Source organism: Ranitomeya variabilis, chromosome 3 (genome assembly GCF_051348905.1).
Source record: "Ranitomeya variabilis isolate aRanVar5 chromosome 3, aRanVar5.hap1, whole genome shotgun sequence".
Taxonomy (NCBI): Eukaryota; Metazoa; Chordata; class Amphibia; order Anura; family Dendrobatidae; genus Ranitomeya; species Ranitomeya variabilis.
In genome coordinates, this window is record NC_135234.1 from 734272686 (window position 1) to 734299016 (window position 26331).

The window sequence follows — 26331 nt, forward strand, 5'->3', positions numbered from 1 at the left end:
GTTCAGTAGGAGGAAAATTACTTTGTAAGGAATGCAAAGTTGTGAGGCATGCTCTTATGTGTGACCCCACTGAATATATATATATATATATATATATATATATATATATATATATATATATATATATTTATTTATTTTTTTGGGGGGGGGGGTGGCAATTAAAATTTCTGCTATGGGGCACCATAAGTTCTATGTACGTCCCCGTTACCAGCCGTCATCTTTTTCTGTTATCTGTGTCGATCTCCAGCAGGTTGTTACCTGCCGAATCACTCCAGTATTTGCTGGGCGCCAGAACTCAATTTTCAGTGTAAGTCTTTAAGAGCCAGAACGAGGGTCTCATAGACTTACACTGAGAGCGTGTGAACGTTACTTCTGACTTCTGGTCAGTCAGAAGTTGAAGTCACAAGATGGCGGAGTAGGACCGGAGTTTTACCAGGAAGAGCTGAAGACAGTGGTTGGTGAGTATATTACTAGGGAAACTTACATTTGTAGCACAACTCCAGCACTTAAATAAAAAAACGCCAGAGTGGTGATTTAAATAGGAGTAGATTTTTCTGTAAATTTAACGGTAAAATGTATATAACTGGTATGATTTATATCATGCCTAAGTCCCCTATATAAATGTGTAAGCAGTTTAATTTGCACTTTGGAGGGTGGGGGGACAGACTCCCTGAAAGGTAAAGAAACTTTAGAGGACTGACACTTTAATTGTGTTTTGTTTGTTTTTTTAACAATTTTTGGCTACAGGTGTTTCTTACAAAATTAGAATATCATAAAAAATTTAATTCATTTCAGTTCTTCAATCCAAAAAGTGAAACCGATCTATTATATAGAGTCATTACAAACAGAGTGATCTGTTTCACGTGTTTATTTCTGTTAGTGTCGATGATTATGGCTTACAGCCAAAGAAAACCCAAAAGTCATTATCTCAGTAAATTAGGATAGTTTATAACACCAGCTTGAAAAATGATTTTAAAATCTAAAATGTTGGCCTATTGAAATTTATGTTCAGTAAATGCACTCAATACTTGGTCGGGGCTCCTTTTGCATCAATTACTGCATCAATGTGGCGTGGCAAGGAGGCGATGAGTCTGTGGCACTGCTGAGGGGTTATGGAAGCCCAGGTTGCTGTTATAGGAGCCTTCAGCTCGTCTGCATTGTTTGGTCTGGTGATTCTGGAGAATTAAATTTCAATCTCCAAAAAGCTTGTCGGAAGAGGGAAGCTTGAAGTGCTCTAAAATTTCCTGGTAGACGGCTGCGCTAACTTTGGACTTGATGAAACACAGTGGACCTACACCAGCAGATGACATGGCTCCAAAACCATCACTGATTGTGGAAGCTTCACACTAGACCTCAAGCAGCTTGGATTGTGGCCTCTCCACTCTTCCTCCAGACTCTGGGACCTTGATTTCCAAATGAAATGCAAAATTTAGTTTCATGTGAAAAAAACACCTTGGACCACTGACCACAGTCCAGGTCTTTTTCTCCTTGGCCCAGGTAAGGCGCTTCTGGCGTTGTCTATTGGTCATGAGCGGCTTGACACAAGGAACGCAACACTTGTAGTCCATGTCCTGGATACATCTGTGTGTTGTGGCTCTTGAAGCAATGACTCCAGCAGCAGTCCACTCATTGTGAATCTCCCCCAAATTTTTGAATGGCCTTTTCTTAACAATCCTTTCAAGACTGCGGTTATCCCGGTTGCTTGTGCACCTTTTTCACACTTTTTCCTTCCACTCAAGCTTCCATTAATATTCTTGGATACAGCACTCTGAACAGGCAGTTTCTTTAGCATTTACCTTTTGTGGCTTTCCCTCCTTGTGGAGTGTGTCAGTGACTGCCTTCTGGACATCTGTCAAGTCAGCAGTCTTCCCCATGATTGTGGAGCTACTGAACAAGACTAAGGGACCTTTTTACATGCTTAGGAAGCCTTTGCAGGTGTTTTTTGTTAATTATTCTATTTTACTGAGATAATGACTTTTGGGTTGTCATTGGCTGTAAGCCATAATCATCAACATTAACAGAAATAAACACGTGAAATAGAACACTCTAATGACTCTATATAATTTATGAGTTTCACTTTTTTTATTGAATAACTGAAATAAATTAACTTTTTGATGATATTCTAATTTTGTGAGAAGCACCTGTAGTAAAATGATCATTGATTTAACTATTTCTCTTAAAGGGCATGTCCACATTTGTTAAATTACCAACAGAAGTAGTCTACATTGATCTCTGTTATATTCCAGAGCTGCACTCACTATTCTGCTGGTGCAGTCACTTTGTACATGCATTACATTACTGATCCTGTACTGATCCTAAGTTACATCCTGTATTATACTCCAGAGCTGCACTCACTATTCTGATGGTGCAGTTTTCACACCTGGCTCTGTACATGAATCTGATGTAGGAAATCCTATCTCTCTGTGCTGTGCTATGTTGTCGAGTAAATTTGGCAGATCTGCAATGGAGCCTCCCAAAGAAACAAAGCTTAGTACAGGCTACAAGTTAGTACACGGAAAATGATGCAATACAATGCAGAGTCATTAAAGAAAACCTGTCAGCGAGTCTTTAAATATGGACGTAGTGGGACGGATGTACATGTGCTCATCCACAATAAAAAGGATAACATTTTTGTAGCGATCGGAAGTGAGAAAGCTTAAGTAGAAACAACATGCAAATCAGGCTGGAAGTGCACCGGGGTGTGTGTCAGTGCACTTGAAAGAAGCAGTCTGAGTGCAGAGACCAGAAGCCCCCAGTGCACTTCCAACCTCATTTGAATATGGCTTCTATGCTAGCTTTCTAATGACTGGCACAGTGTGAGGTTCAGTGGAGTTTGCTAATGCAGAAGTTGGGTTAGGAATCTCGTAGGAACAAGAGTAACAGTCACTTGGTCAAGTAAAGAGGCGATGTTCATTGGCATGGCATTGGAGTCTCAGTGGACACAACCACTTGGAACCAATGGTTGGCCAATTCCAAACTTATATGATGGCACATCATGTATACGAGCCCTGAAAATATATATTGTAAGCTCATCATCCGATGAAGACCAAAGAACTCTACTGGTACCATGTGCCCCACCAGTGGCATCTACACGGGTAACAAGGGGAAATATACAAGGAACAACTCACACAATTCCCACTATCGCAAGCAGGCTTCTCCCTCTTGTAACCCTAGTGCCTTGATCACCCAACCCTGTCAAGAATATGGGCTTATTATTTTTGCTTTTCTCAACAGGAAAGGGGTGCAGGGCTACCCTAAAGTTTGATCTTACTCATCCAAGGCCCTATAGCAGCCATAGTTAATATGAAAAAACAAATGATTTTTTTTGCGTGGTAAGACCTTGATGATTATTCTGTAAAATTTCTAGATTTCTCCACCTTAGAAGGGTCATTCACTACCAACTCTTAAATGCCAGAGTAGAATAAGAAAAGATTGTACTCACCGGCTTCCCAGTTCTGTACCATCTATGGTCTGCGCGGGTTCTCCTGCACTTGCATGGCATGATTATGTCACATCAGTGCTGCAGCCAATCAGCGGTCACTGATTGGATGATGTTCATTAATATTTCATCAGAGAAGATGATTGTCTGCAGCGCTCACATGTCATAACAGTGTTGCAGGAACTGTGCTGCTGTAGAAGATATTAGCTTTTCTTATTGCACTCAAAATACTTTGGGATTTAAGGAGTTCTCCAAGACATGGTCAACTACTTTAACACATTAAACCAAGACAAAAGCATAGCCAGATGTAGTTAATTTTAAGCCATTTTGACTAATTTCACCCCTGGATACTGTGAGGAGTTAGTTCTAAAAAAAAATACAAATGAATAAGTAGAACCCAGAGTGGGCACACTTCCAAAATTTCAGCCCGTAAACAAGTCATAAAAAATTCTTACAAAACATCCTTATATTTTTACCCTCTAGCCAAAAATTTAGGACAGATTATTGGCAAGTAATACGACACACATGACGAAAATGCTGCAGTGTAACGTAAAAAACAAATATGTACAAAAATGTTACATACTACTGCAGAATGTATTACTGAACTTCAAACCTATACACATGGGAGTACTAGGTCAGTAGCTATATACACAATGTAGCATCCTCTTGTCTTCCAGGTCCAAAAGCTAAATAATTACCGCAGAGTCTGTCCACAGCTGGAGCCAGGATCTATCACGCTCGGTAAGTATGCACTTATGGTTACTTGGAGAGGGTTGGAGGCATCATGTCTCTCTAATGGAGTTTAACCCTTGCCTCTTTAAATCTCACCAAAAGAGGAACTTGACCTTTAAAATCTGGAGACTATAGGTTTTTTTGGGTGCAACATTTAAAAAAAAAAGTATAAAACAGTCTTTTATTGACATCAGGATCCGAGTTTCAAGAATGGCCTTTAAAGATCTCATCCAAATTAATATCCTTCATCCAGTCATCATTGATGTGGCCAGTTTTCAGTAACGCATCAATGAAGTCGGAGTCACCGTTTGGAGATGAACCCAGTCCACCATTTTGAGAAAGGAAATCAAATGAACTCAAGTCACTGTTAGAGTCGCTTCGTGAAAACGATCGAGAAATTTGATTGGGTGATGTAAATGTGTTAGGCGACATGGTCAACCCTCCACTAACTTGGCTCATGCTTGGTAACATCTGTGATCTCAATGGAGATTGCCCATGATTAAAGCCCCGAAGTGGTTCCATACTTTGCCCACTGTTGGATGGTGCCATTTGTACCCCGGGACTGACTTGGTTAGGCATCGATAGAACACGTTGAGGGAATTGCTGATGACTGATCATGCCTTGAACGGATTGGTTGGAATATTGGTTGGTGTTGGCATAGCCCACCATGTCCTGCCTTTTTACTTCTGAACTCATCCATTTTTGGGTGGGAGATGAGTTATTGATGACATTTTGAGGTCTTTGTGATGGTGCGCTTGGTCCATTGGGTCTAAATGTTGGGCCATTATTTCCAGATTGCGTACCAAAAGGTGACATATTTGTCCCGGATGTAACTGCTGGTTGACGAGGCACAACATTGCCATTCTGGCTCGTTCCCATCAGGTTTGGGCTGGTGCGACTCAGACCATTATACAGAGATTGTTGTGGACATGAAACATTCCCATATATGTTTGGACTTCCCTGAAGAGGAGGCATTCTAGGTCCATGGTTTGTTGAAGAATGAGTCTGATTCTGGGGTGTCATATTCGTTGAAGGTGAATTTGGTAGAGTAGGATCTGGAGTAACACCTACTGCTGGCAAGCCACCTGCACAATAAAAATTATATCAATTAAAGCAAATAGAAGATCACTTAAAATTATAAAAAAAAATTCTAAAATACGTAAACATCTATCAGCCAAAACATTAAATGTGAATAATAAGTGAAAAACATTGATCAACTCGTGACAATGGCACCTGTTAAGGGGTGGGATGAAATTTACATGATAGATGCGGAAAAATTGTAAAATAGTAAGGATTTAAGTTACTTTGACAAAGAACAAATTGTGATAGCTGGACCATAGGGTGACATTAACCCCTTATTACCCCATATCCCACCGCTATTCGGGAGTGGGAAGAGAGAGGCTAAGTGCTAGAATAGGCGCATCTTACAGATGTGCCTTTTCTGGGGTGGCTGGGGGCAGATGTTTTTAGCCGGGGGGGGGCAATAACCATGGTCCCCCTCTAGGCTATTAATATAAAATTGCAGGTCTTGTGGAGTGTTTTCACCATGGTGGACTATGGAAATACAACGGGTAAACCAAACTCACAAGAGGGAGTGAAAGCTAGCCAGTCTGGTCTAATCCCATGGAGAAGGTAGCTAATGTGGGGAGGGACGGGTAGCCATTCACGTCTGATCCCTCAGGAGAGATAACTAATGCAGAGAGCAAAAGCTAGCCAGTATCATCCAAACCCACAAAATTGGAATTACAACCTGTGAAGAGGGAGCAGCCGCCATCTTGGATATGGGGCATAATGCTGTCCTCCTATCAGAGATTGGCCTGACTCCATTTTGTCTCATATCAGAATTCACCTGGTCACACGACTGTAGGGACATGAGCACTCCTGGCCCCAACCTTTTCCCTACTTGAATGAAGACCCTTTAGTATGGTAATGGACTGAGACCAGTGTAGCAGGCAGATGGCACTTCAAAGTTTGAATGAGGAAGCCACGCCAGCAGGGGGCATGGAGGTGCCTGGGAGCTCAATTAAAGCATACATGTCAGATGGCTACAGGAAGACACGTCTATCGTCTCCCCAGCCGGACCGTCTACAACATGAAATGATGAATTATGGACGCATCATCCGAGGTACAGGCTCATAAAAAATATCCTTATAGCCCTGAAGAAATTGCGCATCTGACCCGGGTCAGTGAGAGTTCTGAAACCTGAGATATAGAGATCAGCCTCCCACAGCGATCTAATGGGTCCAGGTTTGATCCCTGTACGACCGGCAGAACAAACCACATGCGCTGGTACCGCCCGTGTACTGATCCGATCATCCTGAGAGAAGTTATTCCATTTATTAGGTATTGGGAATAGATTCTGCAGGGAAGCTGAAGGGTGGAGATTGTTAGCCCACCCAGGTACAGGGGGGGAGGGACACAGAAGGATTAAGAGCTGAGGACACATGGAGAGTCAGACACAACAGAAGATGATGATGAAATAAGGAACAGGGCATATGCCAGCCAGAGGGGAAGGGGAGCAAGAACATCCTTTTTGGGGGCTGCCCGGCAACTAGAAGTCTTGTACCTGTGGAATGCAGAGCTCCCCGGCCTCCACAAGCGACCTTCAACCTGGTAAATTGACCACCAGCTTTATACCTCTAAGCCTTGTACTATTATTGTTATATTTTACTCTGACTGTAACTCTTGGTATATTTTTACTGTATATTTCTTGTAATTATCGTAATTATCTAGTGAGCCCTTAAGGCAATTAAACCATAAATTAATTTTGGGCTGATCCTTTTATTCTGATTGCGAATCTTAGAATACCCAGCGTTGGTAACAGGGCAGTCTCCCCGGCGGCCATTTGCTCTAGGTGCAGTTCCCTTATTGACCTGAGAGACAAAGGGGGCACCGGAGAGTTATGCCTGTGTAGCTGCGTCACGGATTGGTGACGTGGGAGGAACCAGTTTTCTTCACACCACCGGTAAACCGAACTCACAAGAGGGAGTGAAAGCTAGCCAGTCTGGTCTAATCCCATAGAGGAGCTAGCTAATGTGGGGAGCGATGGGTAGCCATTCACGTCTGATCCCTCAGGAGAGATAACTAATGCGGGGAGCAAAAGCTAGCCAGTATCATCCAATCCCACTAAAGAGTAATTTAATGCGAGGAGCGAAAGCTAGCCAGTCTGGTCTGGTCCCACAGAGGAGCGAACTATTGCGAGGATCGAAGGATAGCCAGTCTGGTCTGATCCAGTCTGGTCTGATCCAGTACAAGATCTAATGAGGGGACAGAAAGCTAGCCAGTCTGGTCTGCTCCCAAAGAAGAGCTAACTAATGCGTGGAGCGAAAAAGGTAGCCCGTCTGATCTGGTCCCACAGAAGACATAACTAATGCGGGGAGCAAAGGCTAGCCAGTCTGGGCTGATCCCTTAGAACAGGGGTGGGGGATCTTTTTTTCTGCGAAGGGCCATTTGGATATTTATACCATCCTTCGGAAGCCGGACAAACTCCGCCCCCAAAGTACATCCTGACTCTGGCTCTGGTTTCATGACGTAATCTTTCATTGCATGCCCTTCATTGTTCAGTAGTGAACACCGTGTGTGTGTGTGTGTGTGCTAACAGGGCAAGAAGAAATTAATGAGCTTGTGGCAATCAAAATACAGCTCCTTGCCCAAGAATGAGGTCCCTGAGAATCTGCCCAGGGGCCTGATAAAAGGTAATCGAGGGCAGTAAATGGCCCTGGGGCCTGAGGTTCCCCACCCCTGCCTTAGAAGAACTAACTAATGCAGAGAGAGAAAGCTAGCCAGTCTGGTCTGATCCCACAAAGGAGCTAACTAATGTGGGAAGCGACGGCTAACAAGTTGTGTCTGATCTCACAGAAGACCTATCTCATGCAGGGAGCGAAGGCTAGCTAATCTGGTCTGATTCATAGAAAAGCTACAGTAGTTTAAATTTCTGAAAATATTAATGTTGGCTATGATAGAAAGGTGTCAAAATACAAAGAAAATTGCAGATTATTGTATATCAGCCTACAAAGCCCATGGTGACCCAAGGCCACCTACAAAAGTGCCTACAGTGGGCATGTGAGAATCAGACCTACACTATGCCATAATAGAAGAAGGTGGCCTGGAATGATAAATTACATGTCTTTACTGCTTAAGGGTGGCCAGGTGTGTTGTTTCCTTAGTATGCGTTGGCACAAGGGTGCACTAATGTGAGAATGAAGCCAATGTTCTGCTGGAAAACTTGGCATTCTCCAATAGTAGTTGCCTCGTTCAGCAGGGTAATGCCGCTGGCCATATTATACATTGATTTGAGGAACATGAAAAAGAGATCAAGGTGATTAATTGTCTCCAAACTCCTCAGATCTCAATGAGATCGACAAATGTGCTGGAAGTCCGATCCATGCAGGCTGCGCTGAGTGACTGATAGGACTTAAAGGGGTTTTCCCACGAAAAAAAAAGTATTTTTTAATTAATAGATCATGGAATAAAAATAAATTCCACAATTGGATGAGTTTAAATAAAATGTTCCTGTGCAGAGATAATCTTATAAATGTGCCCCTGCTGTGTACTGTGTAATGGCTGTGTCTGACCGTGCAGGAACATGGTCTGATCATACCACAGCTCCTGGGCAGGGGAGGAAGCAAAAGATATTATGGGCATTACAGCACAGGAATCGTAAATTATTAAAAACATTTTGCTTCCCGTTTTTAAGCAATATTTTACCTAAAAGAATCATTTGTGATTCCATGCTGTCCTCTCTTTTGCTTCCTCCCCTCCCCAGGAGCTGTGGTACGATCAGACCATGTTCCTGTACGGTCAGACACAGCCATTACACAGTACACAGCAGGGACACATTTATATGATTATCTCAGCACAGGAACATTTTATTTAAACACATCCAATTGTGGAAATGATTATTATTCCAAGATCTACTGATTCAAATGTTGCTTAAAATTAAATTTGTTCATGGGAAAACCCCTTTAAAAAGATCTGCTGCTAGCCTCATAGTGCCAGATGCAACAGGACACCTTCAGAGGAATTTTCTAATGTTTTCTGTGCAAGTCAGAGTGAAAAAATAATCTTGGCGTGCTCTTTTGGACTCTATGTATGGAGATCTTGTGTCCTACAAAGGTGGCGGTGCAAAAAGGATGTGCAGCTCCGGGCACAGCGCGCAGGTTCTGTACACAGAACTCCGCCATGTGCATGGGCTCTTAACCTCGGTTTGCCAGCGAGCATTACTTGTTTTTGTTTTTTTGTCTTGCAAATTAACTTTTCTCTAAATCCCATGGACCCTTGATGTATATTATTGCCCGCCATATTTCTTGCTGCTATACAAATGAAAGACCAGCTGTCAGGCCACTTGGATGAATCGCTAATTTTATTCAGAATTTTCAGCTCTTTATTTACTAACGTGTTTCTACAAGGATTCCTCTCTTCTGTTTTGGCAGCGGGGACAAGAGCTGATTTAACAAGTTCAGTAAGGCTGTCCGAGACGGTAATAAATTACAGTTATGTGCAGCTAGCCAATAAAAATGTCACGGTGAGATCTGGAAAAAAAAATAAAATTAAACTTTTCACTTGTTTGCGCTGGTCGTATGTCTATGTACGAAGCCATAATGAGGCACATTATTGTTCTGCTTCTTCACAACGGAAAACTCATCTAAATGGGAAATAAAAAGAATATCTAAGAAGGTGACAACTACTCTTGGAGCCAATTTACAGCACCCACAATCATTGTCCATTCCCTTTTACCCCGCACAGAATTGAGTAAGAAATATGTCTGGGTTGGAAACTCACCAAGGCTAGGAGAAGAATCTGGCTTTGTACATTTCACACTACAGTGCTTACATAGCAAATACATTTCTATATGAATTTTCAGCACACGTACAGTTAAAAAAAAACCACGTTATAAAGAAGGGGATGAAGTTTGTTCACTTCTTTGGTTTTGATTAAAACAACTTCTTTTTTAATTGCTCCGATGCATCTGGAATTTATCAACTTTGAATCTTAATTAAAAAAAAAAAAATAAAAACATTGTTTTGCGTTTTCTATCCTTTTGTATCTGCAGCTCCTATGCAGGCCAATCTGTCTCCATGGTAACAGACTACAAAAAACACCTGTGTAGTCTGATCCAGCTGTCGTGTTTCCTTTTACTTCTCGACGGCACATCAAATAGTAGAATTAGATTAGACATAGATTTTTTTTTTATGAACACTTTTTGAAAAATCGCCTAATTTATCATTTTAGACGCATGGTAACAATAACAAAAATTGGTTGTGAAGGTAGATCTTAAGTTTGCAGATCTGACCTGGGCAAAGTGCGGCCCGCGGTGGTGGAGCAATGCAGATAGCAGACGCGATGACTTTTTTATATACACTGTGTTCCAAATTATTATGCAAATTGGATTTAAGTGTGATAAAGATTTAAATATTTTGTTTTTCAAATAAACTCGTGGATGGTATTGTGTCTCAGGGCTCAATGTATCACTGAAATCAATCTTAAACACATGAAATAATTAGTTTTCCAGGTGATTCTAATTAAAGGAAAACTACTTAAAAATGATGTTCCACATTATTAAGCAGGTCACAGTTTTCAAGTAACATGGGAAAGAAAAAGGATCTCTCTGCTGCTGAAAAGCATCAAATAGTGCAATGCCTTGGTGAAGGGATGAAAACATTAGAAATTTCCCGAAAACTTAAGCGTTATCATCGTACTGTTAAGAGATTTGTGGCTGTATCTGAGCACAGATGTGTTTGTGCTGATAAAGGCATAATGAGGAAGATTTCTGCCAGACAAGTTCATCGGATTAAGAGAGCAGCTGCTAAAAAGCCATTACAAACCAGCAAACAGATATTTGAAGCTGCTGGTGCCTCTGGAGTCCCTCGAACCTCAAGGTGTAGGCTCCTTCAAAGGCTTTCTGTGGTGCATAAACCTACTATTCGGCCACCCTTAAACAGTGTTCACAAGCAGAAATGGTTGCATTGGGCCCACACATACATGAAGATTAATTTCCAAACATTCTTGTTTACCGATAAGTGTTGAGCAACCCTGGATGGTCCAAATGGATGGAGTAGTGGATGATTGGTGTATGACTACCATGTCCCAACAAGGCTGCAACAGCAAGGAGGTGGAGTCATGTTTTGGGCTGGAATCATGGAAAAACAGCTGGTAGGGCCCTTTAAGGTTCCTGCAGGTGTGAAAATGACCTCTGCAAAGTATGTAGAGTTTCTGACTGACAACTTTCCTCCATGGTATAAAAAGCAGAAACGTGCCTTCAGGAGCAAAATCATCTTCATGCTGACAATGCCCCATCTTATACTGCAAAGAAAACGTCTGAGTCATTGGCTGCTATGGGCATAAAAGGAGATAAACTCATGATGTGGCCACCATCTTCCCCTGACCTCAACCCTATAGAGAACCTTTGGAGCATCATCAAGCAAAAGATCTATAAGGGTGGGAGGCAGTTCACATCAAAACAGCAGCTCTGGGAGGGAAGAAATACGAGCAGAAACTCTCCGAAAACTCACAAGTTCAATGGATGCAAGAATTGTGAAGGTGATATCACTGAAGGGCTCCTATGTTAACATGTAACTTGGCCTGTTAGGATGTTTTTGAGTTAAATAGCTTTTTGTTCAGTTAATGTGACCTCCTAATGCTGCAAATTCAACAAATGAGCATTGTCAGTTCTTTAAAATATATCAAATGTTTAGAAATTCTACTGTGCCTAATAATTTGGAACAGTGCATTTTGAGTTTTTATTCATTTTGGAGATTATACTGTTATCATTGGGAGGTTTATTCAATAAAATTCGATGTATACTCTAATGGGTGATTACTTTTATTAGACTGACTGTCATTTGCACCGACCATTTAGGCAAATCAGAGAAAAATGTCATTTGCATAATAATTTGGAACATAGTGTATACCGTATGTGTGTGGGATGTGTGCCTGTATATAGGGGGTTATGTGAGGGCTCATATCGTATATAGGGAGTCTGTGTGGAGGCTCTTACTGTATATAGGGGGCTATGTGGGTGCTCACTGTTTATAGAGGGTCTGTGTGGACGATTTTACTGTATATAGGACTGTGTGAAGGCCCATACTGAATACAGTGAGGCTATGTGAGGGCTCATACTGTATATATAACTGGAGATGTGTCCTTCTGTCCAAAGTCTTCGGCGCCTGAGCAGTGTAGTGCGGAGTCAGTGCATAATCATACCACACAACGACGCCATTTTATTGGAGAGGAAGGGGCGGGGCTTTCTAATGTGATCGCGGCCATCTCCTCGAAGTTGGCTCTGTGGCAACCTCTTCACTGGCAGTGATGAGGAGATCGGTGTATGCTATGCTGCCGGTGAGACACCGGGACTGTGGATACCGCACCTCCTGGCAGCGGTGATGAGAAGATCGGCGTGCGTTGCGCTGGTGGTGAAAAACCAGGATTGAGGATACAGCACCTGCCGATCGTGAGTCACTGCTCAGGCCGGACAGCGCAAACACCAAAAAGGAGTGTGTGTGTGGTGTGCAAATTCGCATATAGAGTGTCTTCAACAAAATGGCGCTAGAGATCGCGGTATGCGCACATACTGACTGGCGCCATCTTATTGAAGTATTGTACTACAAAATTAAAGGGAACTTCTAACCAGAAATAACGCTGTTAACCTGCAGATATGCAGATAATCTTCAGGTTAACAGCTTTATTATGCTGCCCAGCACCTGCACATAGCCGAATGCTGTGGAGTGAAAATGAACTTTATTCTCCCCTCCAGCCGTGGGGTCAGTCAATGCTTAGAGCAGTGTTCCCCAACTCCGGTCCTCAAGAGCCACCAACAGGTCATGTTTTCAGGATTTCCTTAGTATTGCACAGGTAATAATTGCATCACCTGCACCTGTGCAATACTAAGGAAATCCTGAAAACATGACCTGTTGGTGGCTCTTGAGGACCGGAGTTGGTGAACACTGGCTTAGAGTATACAGAGCAGCTGCTGTAACCACAACCCTCGGCCCTGATTGCGTGGGGGCTCTTACTGTGCATAGGGAGCGTCAACATATGTAATTCTGCTCAATATTAAGTGACACAATTAATATAAAATAATAGTTATAATTAATATATTAATATTAAGCATAATTAATTTCAATCTATAGGTTCGGCCCTCCACCACAGTCCCGGTCTCTCATGTGGCCCCTCCGGAAAATTAATTGCCCACCTCTGTTATAGATGGTTTGCAAAAATCCCCTATTCCCTTTTTTCCAGGGGCCCTCAGCTCTTAAACATGAGGGGACATTTTTGAGTGCCGTTCATCATGCACAAAGATAAGTCACCTCCCTGATAGGCATCCTTAAGAATTGGCATATGTTGATAAAAGAGTATCTCAGAATTTTTCTAACCCTTACTAATGCTAGTTTCCTTTTCAGGTCTTCTTGTCCTCTGCTACTGAACCAAAGGTGCCTCTTTGATATCATTGAAAGTTGGCCCATACATAGGTATTAGGGGTCCCATAACAAAGATTAAAATAAGTATCCTTATTGGTGTAGCATAACACCACTATAGATCACTAGTAGGACAGGAAAACTTGGTTGCTGTTAAAATAAGGATTGGACCCAACCTTAAGTGGGCAGCCTCTTTCGAGGTGTCTCGTAGACGCCACTTTGGTTGCCTCTATAGATACATATGCTTTGACCCAGGATAATCTCAGTAGACATAGAAACACATTAGCCATTTGTCAGTCAAAGAACTTGTTCGGCTGATAGCCATCTCTCTTGCCTCCCCACTGCACGTGAGCTCTTACATCGGCCAGAAGTTCATGTGTTCTCTATAGGGAGAGAGGAGAAATTCTCTATCGGAGGTGTCCGAAGAATAAAAGGATTGGGAGGATTCCATACGCATAAGAAGATTTGCTGATCCAAATCAGCATGTTTGGCCAACTTTAGAGGTAGAAGTTGTACATAGCCAACTAGTCTCCGATTTAAAGAATTGGGTCACACGATGGCTGCAGTAACCCACAATTTTTCTATCATTATTTACATGACCAAAAGTCATTTTGACACCTTAGCCTAGATGTAAAAAACTGGCTCATACTTACCGGCAAACTGATTCGCCTGCTGAATGCCGACTGTGCTTCTCCGCTGATCCTTATAGTCTGGCGGTGGTCTTGTCAAATGTCTGTTTAATTGTTCCTGGTTGTTACATTTCTCCTTCAACGGAAAAGAAAAAAAAGAAAAAAAAGTTCAACTATGAAAACCCTACAGCATTTTTCAGAAAAAAAAGTCTGATAGGGAAGAAATTAACATCTGCTAGGATGGGCAACAATGTTCTAACACACGTGTACGGAATTCTGCACAGATTTTTGTTCTTGTATTGTAAATGGTCACAGATTCGGTAAGGAATTCGCACTGAAGATCCATGGCCATCCTGCTTCTTCACCCCATCAAATAGACAGGAAAGATTATAAGTATTGCAGCAAGAAAATATTGAGGTGAATATTCCAATTGAAGACACCTTATTTTCTCTTCCACCTGTAAATGGTTTTATTCTCTATCCCACACATACATTCCTACTTCTTCACATTCCTGATCATCTGCTCTCTCGGTGTACATACACTCTTTAGAACATCACATTTCATATTAAGATCTTACATCACCTCGATCAAAGCGACATCTTTGTTTTCTAACTTTACTGCACTTAAAACCCATACCGCTTCTGGGATTCTGCTTCTGAGTCAATGGGATAAAAATCTGATGGTGGAACCGCTGCTACTCTAGAAAAAAACTCTGTGTCATGGGGTTATCGTGACAGTGTGGAGCCAGAAGACCGCAGTGTCTGATTGCTTCTTCTCCGGTGCTTAAAAGGAGCACTTCTCCTTAATATTCAATGTTTTTATTTCTTCTGGCATAACAGGTGTTAATTGGCCATGTTGGCAATGCCTGTGCTCACAGCTGTCCTCGGTTAGCCACTCCTTTTCCATTTGTAATCTGGGCTCTGACACTAATCCTTGTCAGAGCTAGCTTTATTGCTGCATGGCTAACGGAGGGAGAGGAGTTGGTATGAGGAGGAGTTATTAGAGACTGTCGTTTGGTTTGTATGTGTGGTAATTCCTTATCCTTCTCTGTTTTGGTTTCTTCCCCTACCTTCACACCACGGTGCTCTGTTATATGTGAGTGAATATTTTGTATGCCTCGAGTTTTCTGTTAACCCTTGTTTGTGTTGTCTTTTTGTTGGCTTGCTGTACTAAGGCGCACATTAGCGCCCTCTCTTCCCTGGGTGGGGGAAGAGAACAGAGGGAAGGCTAACTCAGGAGATGAGGCAAGGGCGGAGACCCCGACATCTTCACCTTCAGAGGTATCCAGGAGAGTAAAGCGAGCTAGGGTGCCCTCTAGTGTTAGGGACAGGGAAGGAGCCCCTGGTCCCAGGTCTACTGACAGCTGAGTCGTGACACTCTGATGATGGAACCGCCACTTCTCTAGAAGAAAACTCCGATGGAGGAATCGCCACTGCTTTAAAAAAAAAAAACTCTGAAGGAGCCACAATGCTAAGCCTTTTTACTATCAGATTTATTAGAGGTCTAAGGAATCACTCACTCACCCATCATTAAATGATGGCACAGCCCAACAAATCTATAGTGTTAAAATTAAAGATGAGCAAATCTGACAAAATTCAAATTCTCGAGATTCGCGTGAACTTGGCTGCAAAATTCTATTTGTATTGCATTGATTTGCCACAAATCAAATTTATAGTAAAAATAAAATATTTATTTTGCTATGAGTTGTGTCCAGAGCAAAATTAATGGAGAAGTTAAAAAATAAAAAAAACCACATTACACTTCCCTCGCACCTCACCTGTCCTGGAGCCCCAGCTCCCGCTCCCACCCAGTCCTCTGCTTGCTCACTCTTGGTGTTCTCTTCTATTTTCAATCTTCTGCGTCTTTAGTGTTCACTAGATCTCAAGCCACATCATGAGACGCCAAAAATGTGAAGCTGGAAGAGAAGACCGAAACCGGAGGGAGCCAGCCAGCAGAAAACTTGGTGGAGAGATGCGAAGCCAGGAGAGACGAGGGAGGCTAGTTTCATGGGTTTTTTTGTGTTTTTTTAACCTGCTCCCAGCTATTAAAACAAATCAAGCAAAATTACTGTCATCTTGCTTGATTTGAGTAAATCAAATTGCAAAAAAATTGTACATCGGGAAAATCTGATTTTCTTTTTCAAATTTGGAGCAAATTCGATTTCCTCCACTCTTGTTAAAGTCCCTTAAAATAATATAGGCCCCTTTGGTGCAATTTTATTTTTAGTTACTTGCATGTAATCTCAGCTAAAAATCATTCTTGCAATTGGGTTTCACTAAAAATGTTTGCGTCCATTTGTTTTTTCCAGGCTCTTTGTATCCCTGCCCGTTGCAGGCTGCAGAATGACCCCAAGAATCCATCAGTGGGAGATGTTGTAACTCGTTTATCTGAGCTCATCTGTTCTCAAGTGTGACCACAGACCACATTAAATTTGAGCTGAACTTTGATGTGGTCATGTCTTAGGTGAGAGGAGTAGGAAAAGACAAATAAAAGAGTAACAAACTGCTCACGAGAGCACACTTGCTTGATGGACTCTCAGACAAGTCATTCTGCAGCCAAAAAAATGCAGGAAACAAAAAGCTTGTAAAAGCAAAACCGTGCAAACTTTTAAATAAAATTAGTTTTTAGCCCCAAATATATGCAGTTCAGTAAAAGAAAAACCTATGATAATTATCCATATTCTTTAAAGAGTGTAGCAAAGTCTGGCAGGACTGGGTTAAATCCTAGCACTGCAGGTCTTGATTGCTGGATGTTGAGCAGAGTCGAGTGTGCTGCTGGTGAGTGACCAGTCAAAATGTGAGCCGTAGCTGGGAGAGAGACATACAAGGATTTCTCTCTGCATGTAGACTGCGTGGAGCTATAGCTGGGAGAGAGACAAGCTGAGTCTCTCTCTGAATGGAGACTGCATAGGTCAGCTAGGAAAGCAGTCTACGTGTTGGAGCTACCGAGATCCAGAGATTTCCTCTTCAGTGATGCTACAAGTGAAAAGTAGGATTATAAATTACGGTTTATGCCATCCATAAAAATGAGTAACCATGTGACGCATGACTAGACCAGGTGTACCAGAGCTATAGTCATTCTGCAGATATGGAGTTAAGGTCTCTCTATGTCTATATTCTTATTGATGTAATCCTTTTTATTTTCATGATATTTTTTGGGGGATAAAGGACCATTTCTTGACGGGCTCATTACCGTTCCGGGTAACATCTGCTGCATCTGTCTCTGCATGATGCTCGTCTTCTCCATCATTTGCTGGGTTAATAACGCTTGCTGGTTGTTGTAGCCATTTGGACTTGAACAAGAAGTGGAGCTTGAGCTGCTGCCAAGACTTGTGGCGTTACACTGCTGGTCCTGAAAAAAAAATAGAAACCACAACTTTCATAACTAAATCGTGCTAAACAAAGGGAAACACAAGGATTACAACAGGACTGAAACAGTCAAGTATCCAAAGGATGTTCAAGAAATACTGCGAGAGGTAGGAGGTGTGGTGGCAAAGAAGTGGGATTCCGGGAAACTCATATTTATCACCTATCAACTGAGTAGGGGCTAAAAAGGTAAGTTGTTGAGGATCTGACTGATATCACCACACTAATTGCTAGAGAAGGGGAGCCTGGTCCTCCCAGCTACACAAGTGTGCAAGGACTAGTGGTTGCACACGCTCGCCGACTGTGAAAGTGTCCGAAATTGCCAAACGCAAGGTGGATCGGTCAGACTACTACTGATCTACCATTTATCAACTATCCAGTGGATAATAGTTTGCAGCACGCTTACCTAATACACATAGTAATAGCATATTAAACTGATGAAGATGTCCAGCCCCCAATCCTGGAGTCTAGGTGGCCATAAAGGCTCAGGATCCCTAGCTGTGTAGAATGCCTTGTTTGCCGTTAAAGTTTACCATTAACTATATAGAGTGATTATCATCTGCACCCCCTTCTCCTGAAGACAAGGACTTCATGTGGGTATTTTCACTGGATAAAGGTTTGTGGCGGCCTTCTCCTTTTCACAAATTTAATGCAAACTAAGATGCCCAGCCCTCATTCCTGGAGGCTAATTGGCCAAAATTATTTGGGAGAGAGAGAGGGAGAGGGAATAGAGAAAGAGGAAGGGGGAAGGGAGAGAAAGAGGGAGAGTGAAGGAAAGAGACAGAGAGAGGGAGAGAAAGAGAGGGAGAGCGAGGGAATGAGAGAGGGAGTGAAAGGGAGAGAGGGGGGAGAGAGAGGAAGGGGAGAGAGAGAGAGAGGAAGGGGGGAGAGAGAATGAGAGAGGGAAAGGGAGAGAAAGATAGAGTGAAGGAGAGAGACGGAGAAAGATAGAGGGAGAGAAAGGGGAGAGGGAGGAGAGAGAGGAAGGAGGGAGAGAGAGGGGAAGAGAGTGAGAGAAAGGGAGAGAGAGTGAGAAGGGGAGAGCGAGGGAGAGAGAGAGCGCGAGGAGAGTGAGAAGGGGAGAGAGAGGGAGAGAGAGCGAGGGAGAGAGTGAGAAGGGGAGAGCAAGGGAGAGAGAGAGCGCGAGGAGAGTGAGAAGGGGAGAGAGAGGGAGAGAGAGCGAGGGAGAGAGTGAGAAGGGGAGAGTGAGGGAGAGAGAGAGTGCGAGGGATGCTAACATGTACTTAGTCCTGCAAATAAAGCTCATTTGATTTTAAATGAATTGGGAGAGAGGGAGAGCACGGGAGTGAGAGGAAGAGAAAGAGGGAGAGAGAGTGAGGGAGTGAGAGGAAGAGAAAGAGGGAGAGCAAGAGAGTGATGGAGTGAGAGAGGAAGAGAAAGAGGGAGAGAGAGAGTGATGGAGTGAGAGAGGGAGAGAGTGAGAGAGAGAGGGAGAGAAAAGGAGAAAGAGGGAGAGCGAGGGAGAGAGAGGGGGAGAGGGAGGGAGAAAGAGAGTGTGAGGGTTGGTGTTTCTTCCATTTTCTAACAACTTTTGATAAATGTTTATGGCCAGATTTCTCCGTTCACATATTTATGCATAATTGCATAAGAATTTGATAGGAAAGGTTCCCAATCCCTTACTCTACATGGACATCTGGCCATAAACGCGCGGCGAAATCAGGGCAAATATTATACAGAGAGGGAAGCTGCAGCAGCAAGGGTTTTGTTGTATGATTATATGGGACTTGAGTTCTGCACACTTACAAGTAGACTTCTAGCTGAACCTTACCGCTGGATTAGAAGGTGAAGATGCCATTTTGCCTCTTTCAAAGTTTTGTCTGTTAATATGTAATACTAGTTTATATTACAGCAATAATAATAATAACTACGCATTAAATCAATGTACTAATTAGCAGTTAAATCATAAGATGCAGACATGGAGATTGACTGCTCAAGAATTCATCATTACGTGAACTTTACAGGAGCTCTGACTGATTCATGACCTCTTCTACTACAAATTAGGTGGCTGGCTGTGGAAAATGAAGCCATGTGTAATATTTCCCAAAACGGTGAGTTCATAAGCACCGTGAACTACATTGGTCCTGACATATCATGGAATTTTCCTGTCCCATGGTTTGCAGTTCCAGAGCAAGTCATTTATTATTCAATCTCTCCATGGACTGAAAGACTTACTGTAGAGGTAGAAATATGTGTAATTTCCAAAATTGATAAAAAGAGTAAGGCTATGTGCCCACGTTGCAGAAAAGAAGCAGATTTTTCCGCATAAAAACCGCACACCCTTACCAGGGAAAACGCATGTGGGTTTTGTCACGTTTTTGTCGTGTTTTTCATGCATTTTTTGTCATGCATTCCAATACAAGTCTATGGCGGCGGTTACAAAGTTAATGAACATGCTGCATATTTTTCAGCAATGTGTTTCCGCTGCGGAAAAATACGCAGCATGGGCACAGCAATTGCGGAATGCATTTAAAATTAATTGGATGCATTTTGTTAGCGTTTTTTTAAGCGTTTCCTCAGCGGAAAAACGCGGCGGAAACGCCTAAAAAACGCAACTTGGGCACACAGCCTTACACTTGTCCATAGGACTTTTTGAGCATCAACCGTCATCTCAGTAGTGGAAAAATCTGTTTTCACTAAAAGAAAAATTTTACTCACTCATGAATTGAGAATTTGAAGAATGAAAGACCAGTTTCTTATTTTTATATAGAATATTGATTTATGAAGAAAAAAAAAACAACTATGTAATTGTCAAAAGTTTCCAGTTTTTGATCATATTTTATTCAAGCTGCTCCCCTGAGTATGAAATGTATTGATTTTTTTTTCTTATTCAACATTTTTGTTTTATAATACACAACAAAAACAAATATATGAACAGGTTCATACGAACACACCATATGGCATAGTAACTACTGAAAAAGAGGATTGTTTAGTTACATCAAAACAAACAACTCCACACGAAAAGACAATTGACAACCTGTTAAAGGGAACATGTCAGCAGGATTGTGCACAGTAACCTACAGACAGTGTCAGGTCGGCGTCGTTATACTGAATAAAATGATACCTTGGTTGATGAAATCCGTCTTGTGGTTGTTGTGTAATCTTTATTTTCAGTTTGTAGTTAATGAGATTCTCGTGCCCCGGGGCGGAGCTGGTGTATGTGGTGCTCTGATTAGATATTCATAATGCAGACAGCTGATAGGTCACTGATCCCTCACTGACCTGCCCCCTAGTTTGCATAATAAATACCTAACATTCTGAAGAAAAAAGCAAAAAACGCTTCTGCAGGCAAGTGCCGGCCGTGGCACCTGCTCTGCAGTATAATCGCATGTTTAGTGTGGCACTAATACATTTTGTTGATGTTATCCAGCTAGAGAAAAAAAAAAAAAAAATGAAAACGGCGCCTGCGCAGTAGCAGCTATTGGTGTCGATAGCTGTGATCAGAGCTGGCAGGCGGCACCATCTTGGAGGAGGAATTTTATTTTCTTCTCCACTAAGATGGTGCAAATTCTGGCGCTTTGTTTAGCTCTTCCCACTTGCCCTGCAGTGGTGGCAAGTGGGGTTCATATTTGTGGGGTTGATGTCACCTTTGTATTGTCTGGTGACATCAAGCCCACGGATTAGTAATGGAGAGGCGTCTATAAGACACCTATCGATTACTAATCTCATAGTTACATGTAAATAAAGACACAGCCAGAATGAAGTCTTTTATTAGAAAGAAAACAAAACACAGTTTTTCTTTTTTATTTAAAAATAACAAACGGCTATACTTACCAAACACCTAATTCCACAGAAGCCCTTGTTCTCCTGTAATAACAAAACAAAAAAAACAAACAACAATATATCATACCAGTCGGTTGTTCTGTCCCACGCCATAATCCATGCCTGGGACGGTGCCAAGATGCAACCATCCAGGCTAAGAACTACTAATGAATGAGCTGCTGTGAGCGCATCATTGACCAGCGGTAGCATCATCGAGGTTACGGCAGGACAGCGGGGCTGCATTCCCAGCAGAGCTGAACTGCGGTGACCTCAGCACCATGGGAAAAAGTCAGTGATGATATCACCGCAGTTCAAGCTCAGTGTCTTCACAGCAGATCACCGGGAGAATTTTTCACAGTGATCTGCTGTCAAGACAAATAACAAAAACATGTTTTTCTGACCATCCAGAGGAGTATTGCTATTCATATTTCATATATTCCATGTCTACATGCTTTAGCACACCAGAGTGCAACTTCTTTTGTATATTGTATATGGAGGTGGCTGCCCCCATTATGCACCTGTTCACACTAGCTTGGAAGTGCCAGTCAGTTTTTTGTTATTTGTATGTTAGCTCTCAGACCGAGCACTCCGCCCTTCAGCATGCGGTGGATTTAATTACAGCAGGATCCTACCTCCCCATACAATACAAGCTTTCAAGAGAGGTATCCACATTTACCCAGGAATTCAGACTTCAGCCTAAGAGAGGTATTCACACTAGACGCATGGGTCCCAGCAGATTGAGACCACCTTGTCATTGGTTGCTGGGCATGCATGAATTGGCCAAATTATGTGCTAAGCGTCTCAATTTTTTCATATTATCCAGAGCAGTATTGCTACTCATATTTCATATATTCCATGTCTACATGCTTTAGCACAACAGAGCTTAACTTCTTTTGTATTTTGTATATGGACGTGACTGGTTCTAGTATGCACCTGTTCACACTAGCTTGGAAGTTCCAGTCAGCTATTTGTTATGTGTATGTGTGCGCATGTCTGTGTACTGTATGTTGCCATGTACAGTACAGACCAAAAGTTTGGACACACCTCATGTAAAGATTTTTCTGTATTTTCATGACTATGAAAATTGTATATTCACACTGAAGGCATCAAAACGATGAATTAACACATGTGGAATTATATACTTAACAAAATAGTGTGAAACAACTGAAATTATGTCTTATATTCTAGGTTCTTCAAAGTAGCCACCTTTTGCTTTGATGACTGCTTAGTTCATGTATCTATGCAGTAAGCTTGGTTCTGTTCCCATATCTATGTAGTAAGCTTTATTGTGTTCCTGTATCTATGCAGTAAGCTCGGTTGAGCTCTTTTATCAATGTAGTAAGAGTCGCTCTGTTCCGGTATCTATGTAGTAAGCTCAGTTCTGTTCCCGTATCTTTGTAGTAGGCCAGGGTCACACTTAACGTATGAAAAATCGGTTCGATTCTCTAGGCCGAGAGTTGCACTGGTGTTCTCCGTATGGTCATCCGTGTGTAATCCGTTTACAATGCGATTTTCTCGCACCTATGAATCCGTATGACATGCGTATGGTTTTACATTTCCCACTTTTACCTTTGCTGCTTTAATGTAGTGACTGCCGCAACTCGTGGGCCGCTGTTTGTGATTGCCCCCCAGGACACAATTTGCCAGCCAGCTCCCTGATCCCATTGATTATAGTTTTATGTTTCTTCAATTTCCTCTTCAAATTATTTGCTAATTCTAAACGTTGATATACATTTACCACTTACAAAACATGTGATATTGGATCATGTTCCTCATTTATAAGATTACAAAGTCTAATATTTTTGACTCATTTGTTGGATTTGAGCCACTTTATCTACTATACTAAATCTGATGTCGTTTTAGGTCAAATTTATGCAAAAATATTGAAAAAATACTGAAGGGTTCACAAACTTTCATGCACCACTGTATGCTTCTCTGGCTTCCTGATGACAATATGAAATCATCTATATATTTATAGCTTCTTCTGATCAGATGTGATTTGATAGCACCTCCCTAAGTGATGTCTCCACAAGGAATCTCAGGACATGTAATTACCAGACTGACTGCCTGCAGACAATATGGCGGCTGGAAAAATGATTCTCTTCTCAGTGTGCGGAAGGGGTGCACACATTAATCATCCAAAAGTACCTACTGTATGCAAACTTATTTTGTCACTATCCATTTTTCACATAAGGATTCTTGTGTGTGTGCAGAATATTAATATAGAGTCCACTTTGGTGGTTAAACATTCTGGGATATTTATTTGTGCAGTCGCTTGGCTTGGAATCAGGCCTGACACATAATTAGACTTTTCTTCACATGTAACAAATTATGTCAGTTTGCATGCCGGATCCTTTATCCTTCGTGCTTGAGAACTATGTTGGGAGGCAATTTGCTCCCTGTCTGCATGTCATCAGGTGCTGCAATCTACGCCCGGGGTAAAAACAACACTACCCACCCTGCCCACCATCTATCGAAGGACGAACCCGACAATGACCCATAGAATGGAGGCAGACATAGACAGAAACCTTATATACTGTGAAAGGTGTGTATTTTGCACTATTCACTGTTTGAACTTATTTAAAAAAAATAATCTTTATGATACAAAAAGTTATGGTGTCCATGTACATTACAGGTCTATTTCTCTGGGTGCATTGGTTGCAACCCGCTTCATACATTTTTTTTTATATGCCCTGATGAAAAGTGGTTAGCTAGGTTTCTGGTCCCCCACTTCCATTTACACCATTGCCCCTGCAATCATAGGGTGCCAATGGGTTGTCTTTGCTTGTGCTCCCATCATAGGAGATTGTTGAATTAACAAAACTGTGACATGACGCTGGGTGTGAGACGAGATAGTCAAGGAGTCAAAAGCGAGGGGGGTACATCATGAACAGGAGGAAGAGACAAAGGCGTAGTCAGGTAACAGTCCAAGGTCAGAATACCAGTAGGAGAGCAGATCGGAGCAGAAAGGGTTAAACAAACGGATGGTCAGAATGAAGTCCAAGATTAGGCAATGAAAGATCAACAAACAGAACACAAGGCACAGAGAAACAAACTACACAATAGCTGAATGTAAGTAAGGGTACCTTTACACAGTGCAATTTTGATCGCTTCGACGGCACGATTCGTGACGTTGCAGCGTCGTATGATTATCGCTCCAGCGTCGTAGACTGCGGTCACACGTTGCAATACACAGCGCTGGAGCGATAATTTCATGACGTATTTGCGATGTAGAAGCCGTTGGTTACTGTGCGCACATCGTATACAACCTGTGTCACACGATGCAATCATGCCGCCACAGCGGGACACTAGACGACGAAAGAAAGTTTAAAACGATCTGCTACGACGTACGATTCTCAGCGGGGATCCGGATCGCAGTAGCGTGTCAGACACAACGATATCGTAAATGCATCGCTGGAACGTCACAAATCGTGCCGTCGTAGCGATCAAAATTGCACTGTGTAAAGGTACCCTAACTCTGGCAGAGGTCTGAGACTAACAGCCCAGTTAATTAGCTTGGCAATCACCTAGGACAATGAACACCTGGAGACAGCCAGACCCAACTTTGCCTACGGCACTAAGTATAATGTTCCTACATGACAACTAAATCTTATCCCCAATCTTAAAAACCGCCACCGAATGTCTTCTATCAGCCTTCTGTTTTTGGCGAATCTGAGAGGTCAGAATAATTTTTTGTAAACGTAAGGATGAATGACCTCGTGGAGATCAAAACATCCAACACCGCGGATACACCATCACGTGTTTCTCAACGCAGTGATCCAGAACACTGCCCCCATCCCTTATAGGAAATATGCAAATGCATGTAGAAAAGCCGCGGAGACACCATCACATGTTTCTCAACGCAAGCAATGAATAGCCAGGTCTTTCACCGGGAAGGAACAACCATGGGAAGGGCAGCATCCAATAAAGGAAAACCACCTATGCCAAAACATGGTATCCATCCACAGACAGCTGTTTCGGGGTTTTTGCCCCTCATCAGTGTGGAGTAGGAAACTGGCTATTCGGAGCAGTGCCTAGTGAAAAGGCTAGGAACGTAAGGATGAATGACCTCGTGGAGATCAAAACATCCAACACCGCGGAGACACCATCACGATTCCCAACATCATAATTTCTTTCCACAGATAAAAAGTTTTTTTTAGAGAAAAAGCTCATGGACGCAGGTTAATCAGACTTTTGGGCCCCTGAAATGAACCGGCGCCTACAATGACCTCAATAAAAGATTCTTTGAAATCACGTTGGATCAAAATGGGTGCACACATGAAACAATCTTTCAATTTTTTGAAAGCACTGAAAGCACCTGGTGACAAAACTTTGATATTTCCCCCTTACGGGTAAGAACAGTAAGAAGATTAGCAATCTGAGAAAAACCCTTTATACAGTTATATGAAAAAGTTTGGGCACCCCTATTAATCTTTTAATTAAGCTTAATGTTTTATAAAAATTGTTTTTTTTGCAACAGCTATTTCAGTTTCATATATCTAATAACTGTTGGACACAGTAATGTTTCTGCCTTTAAATGAGGTTTATTGTACTAACAGAAAATGTGCAATCTGCATTCAAACAAAATTTGACAGGTGCATAAGTATGGGCACCTCACCAGAAAAGTGACATTAATATTTAGTAGCTCCTCCTTTTGCAAAAATAACAGCCTCTAGTCGCTTCCTGTAGCTTTTAATGAGTTCCTGGATCCTGGATGAAGGTATTTTTGACCATTCCTCTTTACAAAACAATTCCAGTTCAGTTAAGTTTGATGGTCGCTGAGCATGGACAGCCCTCTTCAAATGATCCCACAGATGTTCAATGATATTCAGGTCTGGGGACTGGGATGGCCATTCCAGAACAGTGTAATTGTTCCTCTGCATGAATGCCTGAGTAGATTTGGAGCGGTGTTTTGGATCATTGTCTTGCTGAAAGATCCATCCCCTGTGTAACTTCAACTTTGTCACTGATTCA

General features: G+C 42.1%; 1 protein-coding gene across 1 annotated transcript in view; it reads right to left on the bottom strand.

Moving 5' to 3' along the window:
• Window positions 1–2040: 2040 nt before the first annotated feature.
• MAML2 (mastermind like transcriptional coactivator 2) overlaps window positions 2041–26331 on the bottom strand; it is a 206380-nt gene continuing 182089 nt past the window's right edge. The window contains exons 4-6 of the mRNA XM_077298464.1: window positions 17405–17563; window positions 14237–14348; window positions 2041–5256 (exon numbers count right to left, since the gene is read on the bottom strand). Coding sequence (XP_077154579.1) covers window positions 4376–5256; window positions 14237–14348; window positions 17405–17563 — 1152 coding nt within the window. The 3' untranslated portion in view covers window positions 2041–4375. The remainder of the gene's footprint in view (window positions 5257–14236; window positions 14349–17404; window positions 17564–26331) is intronic.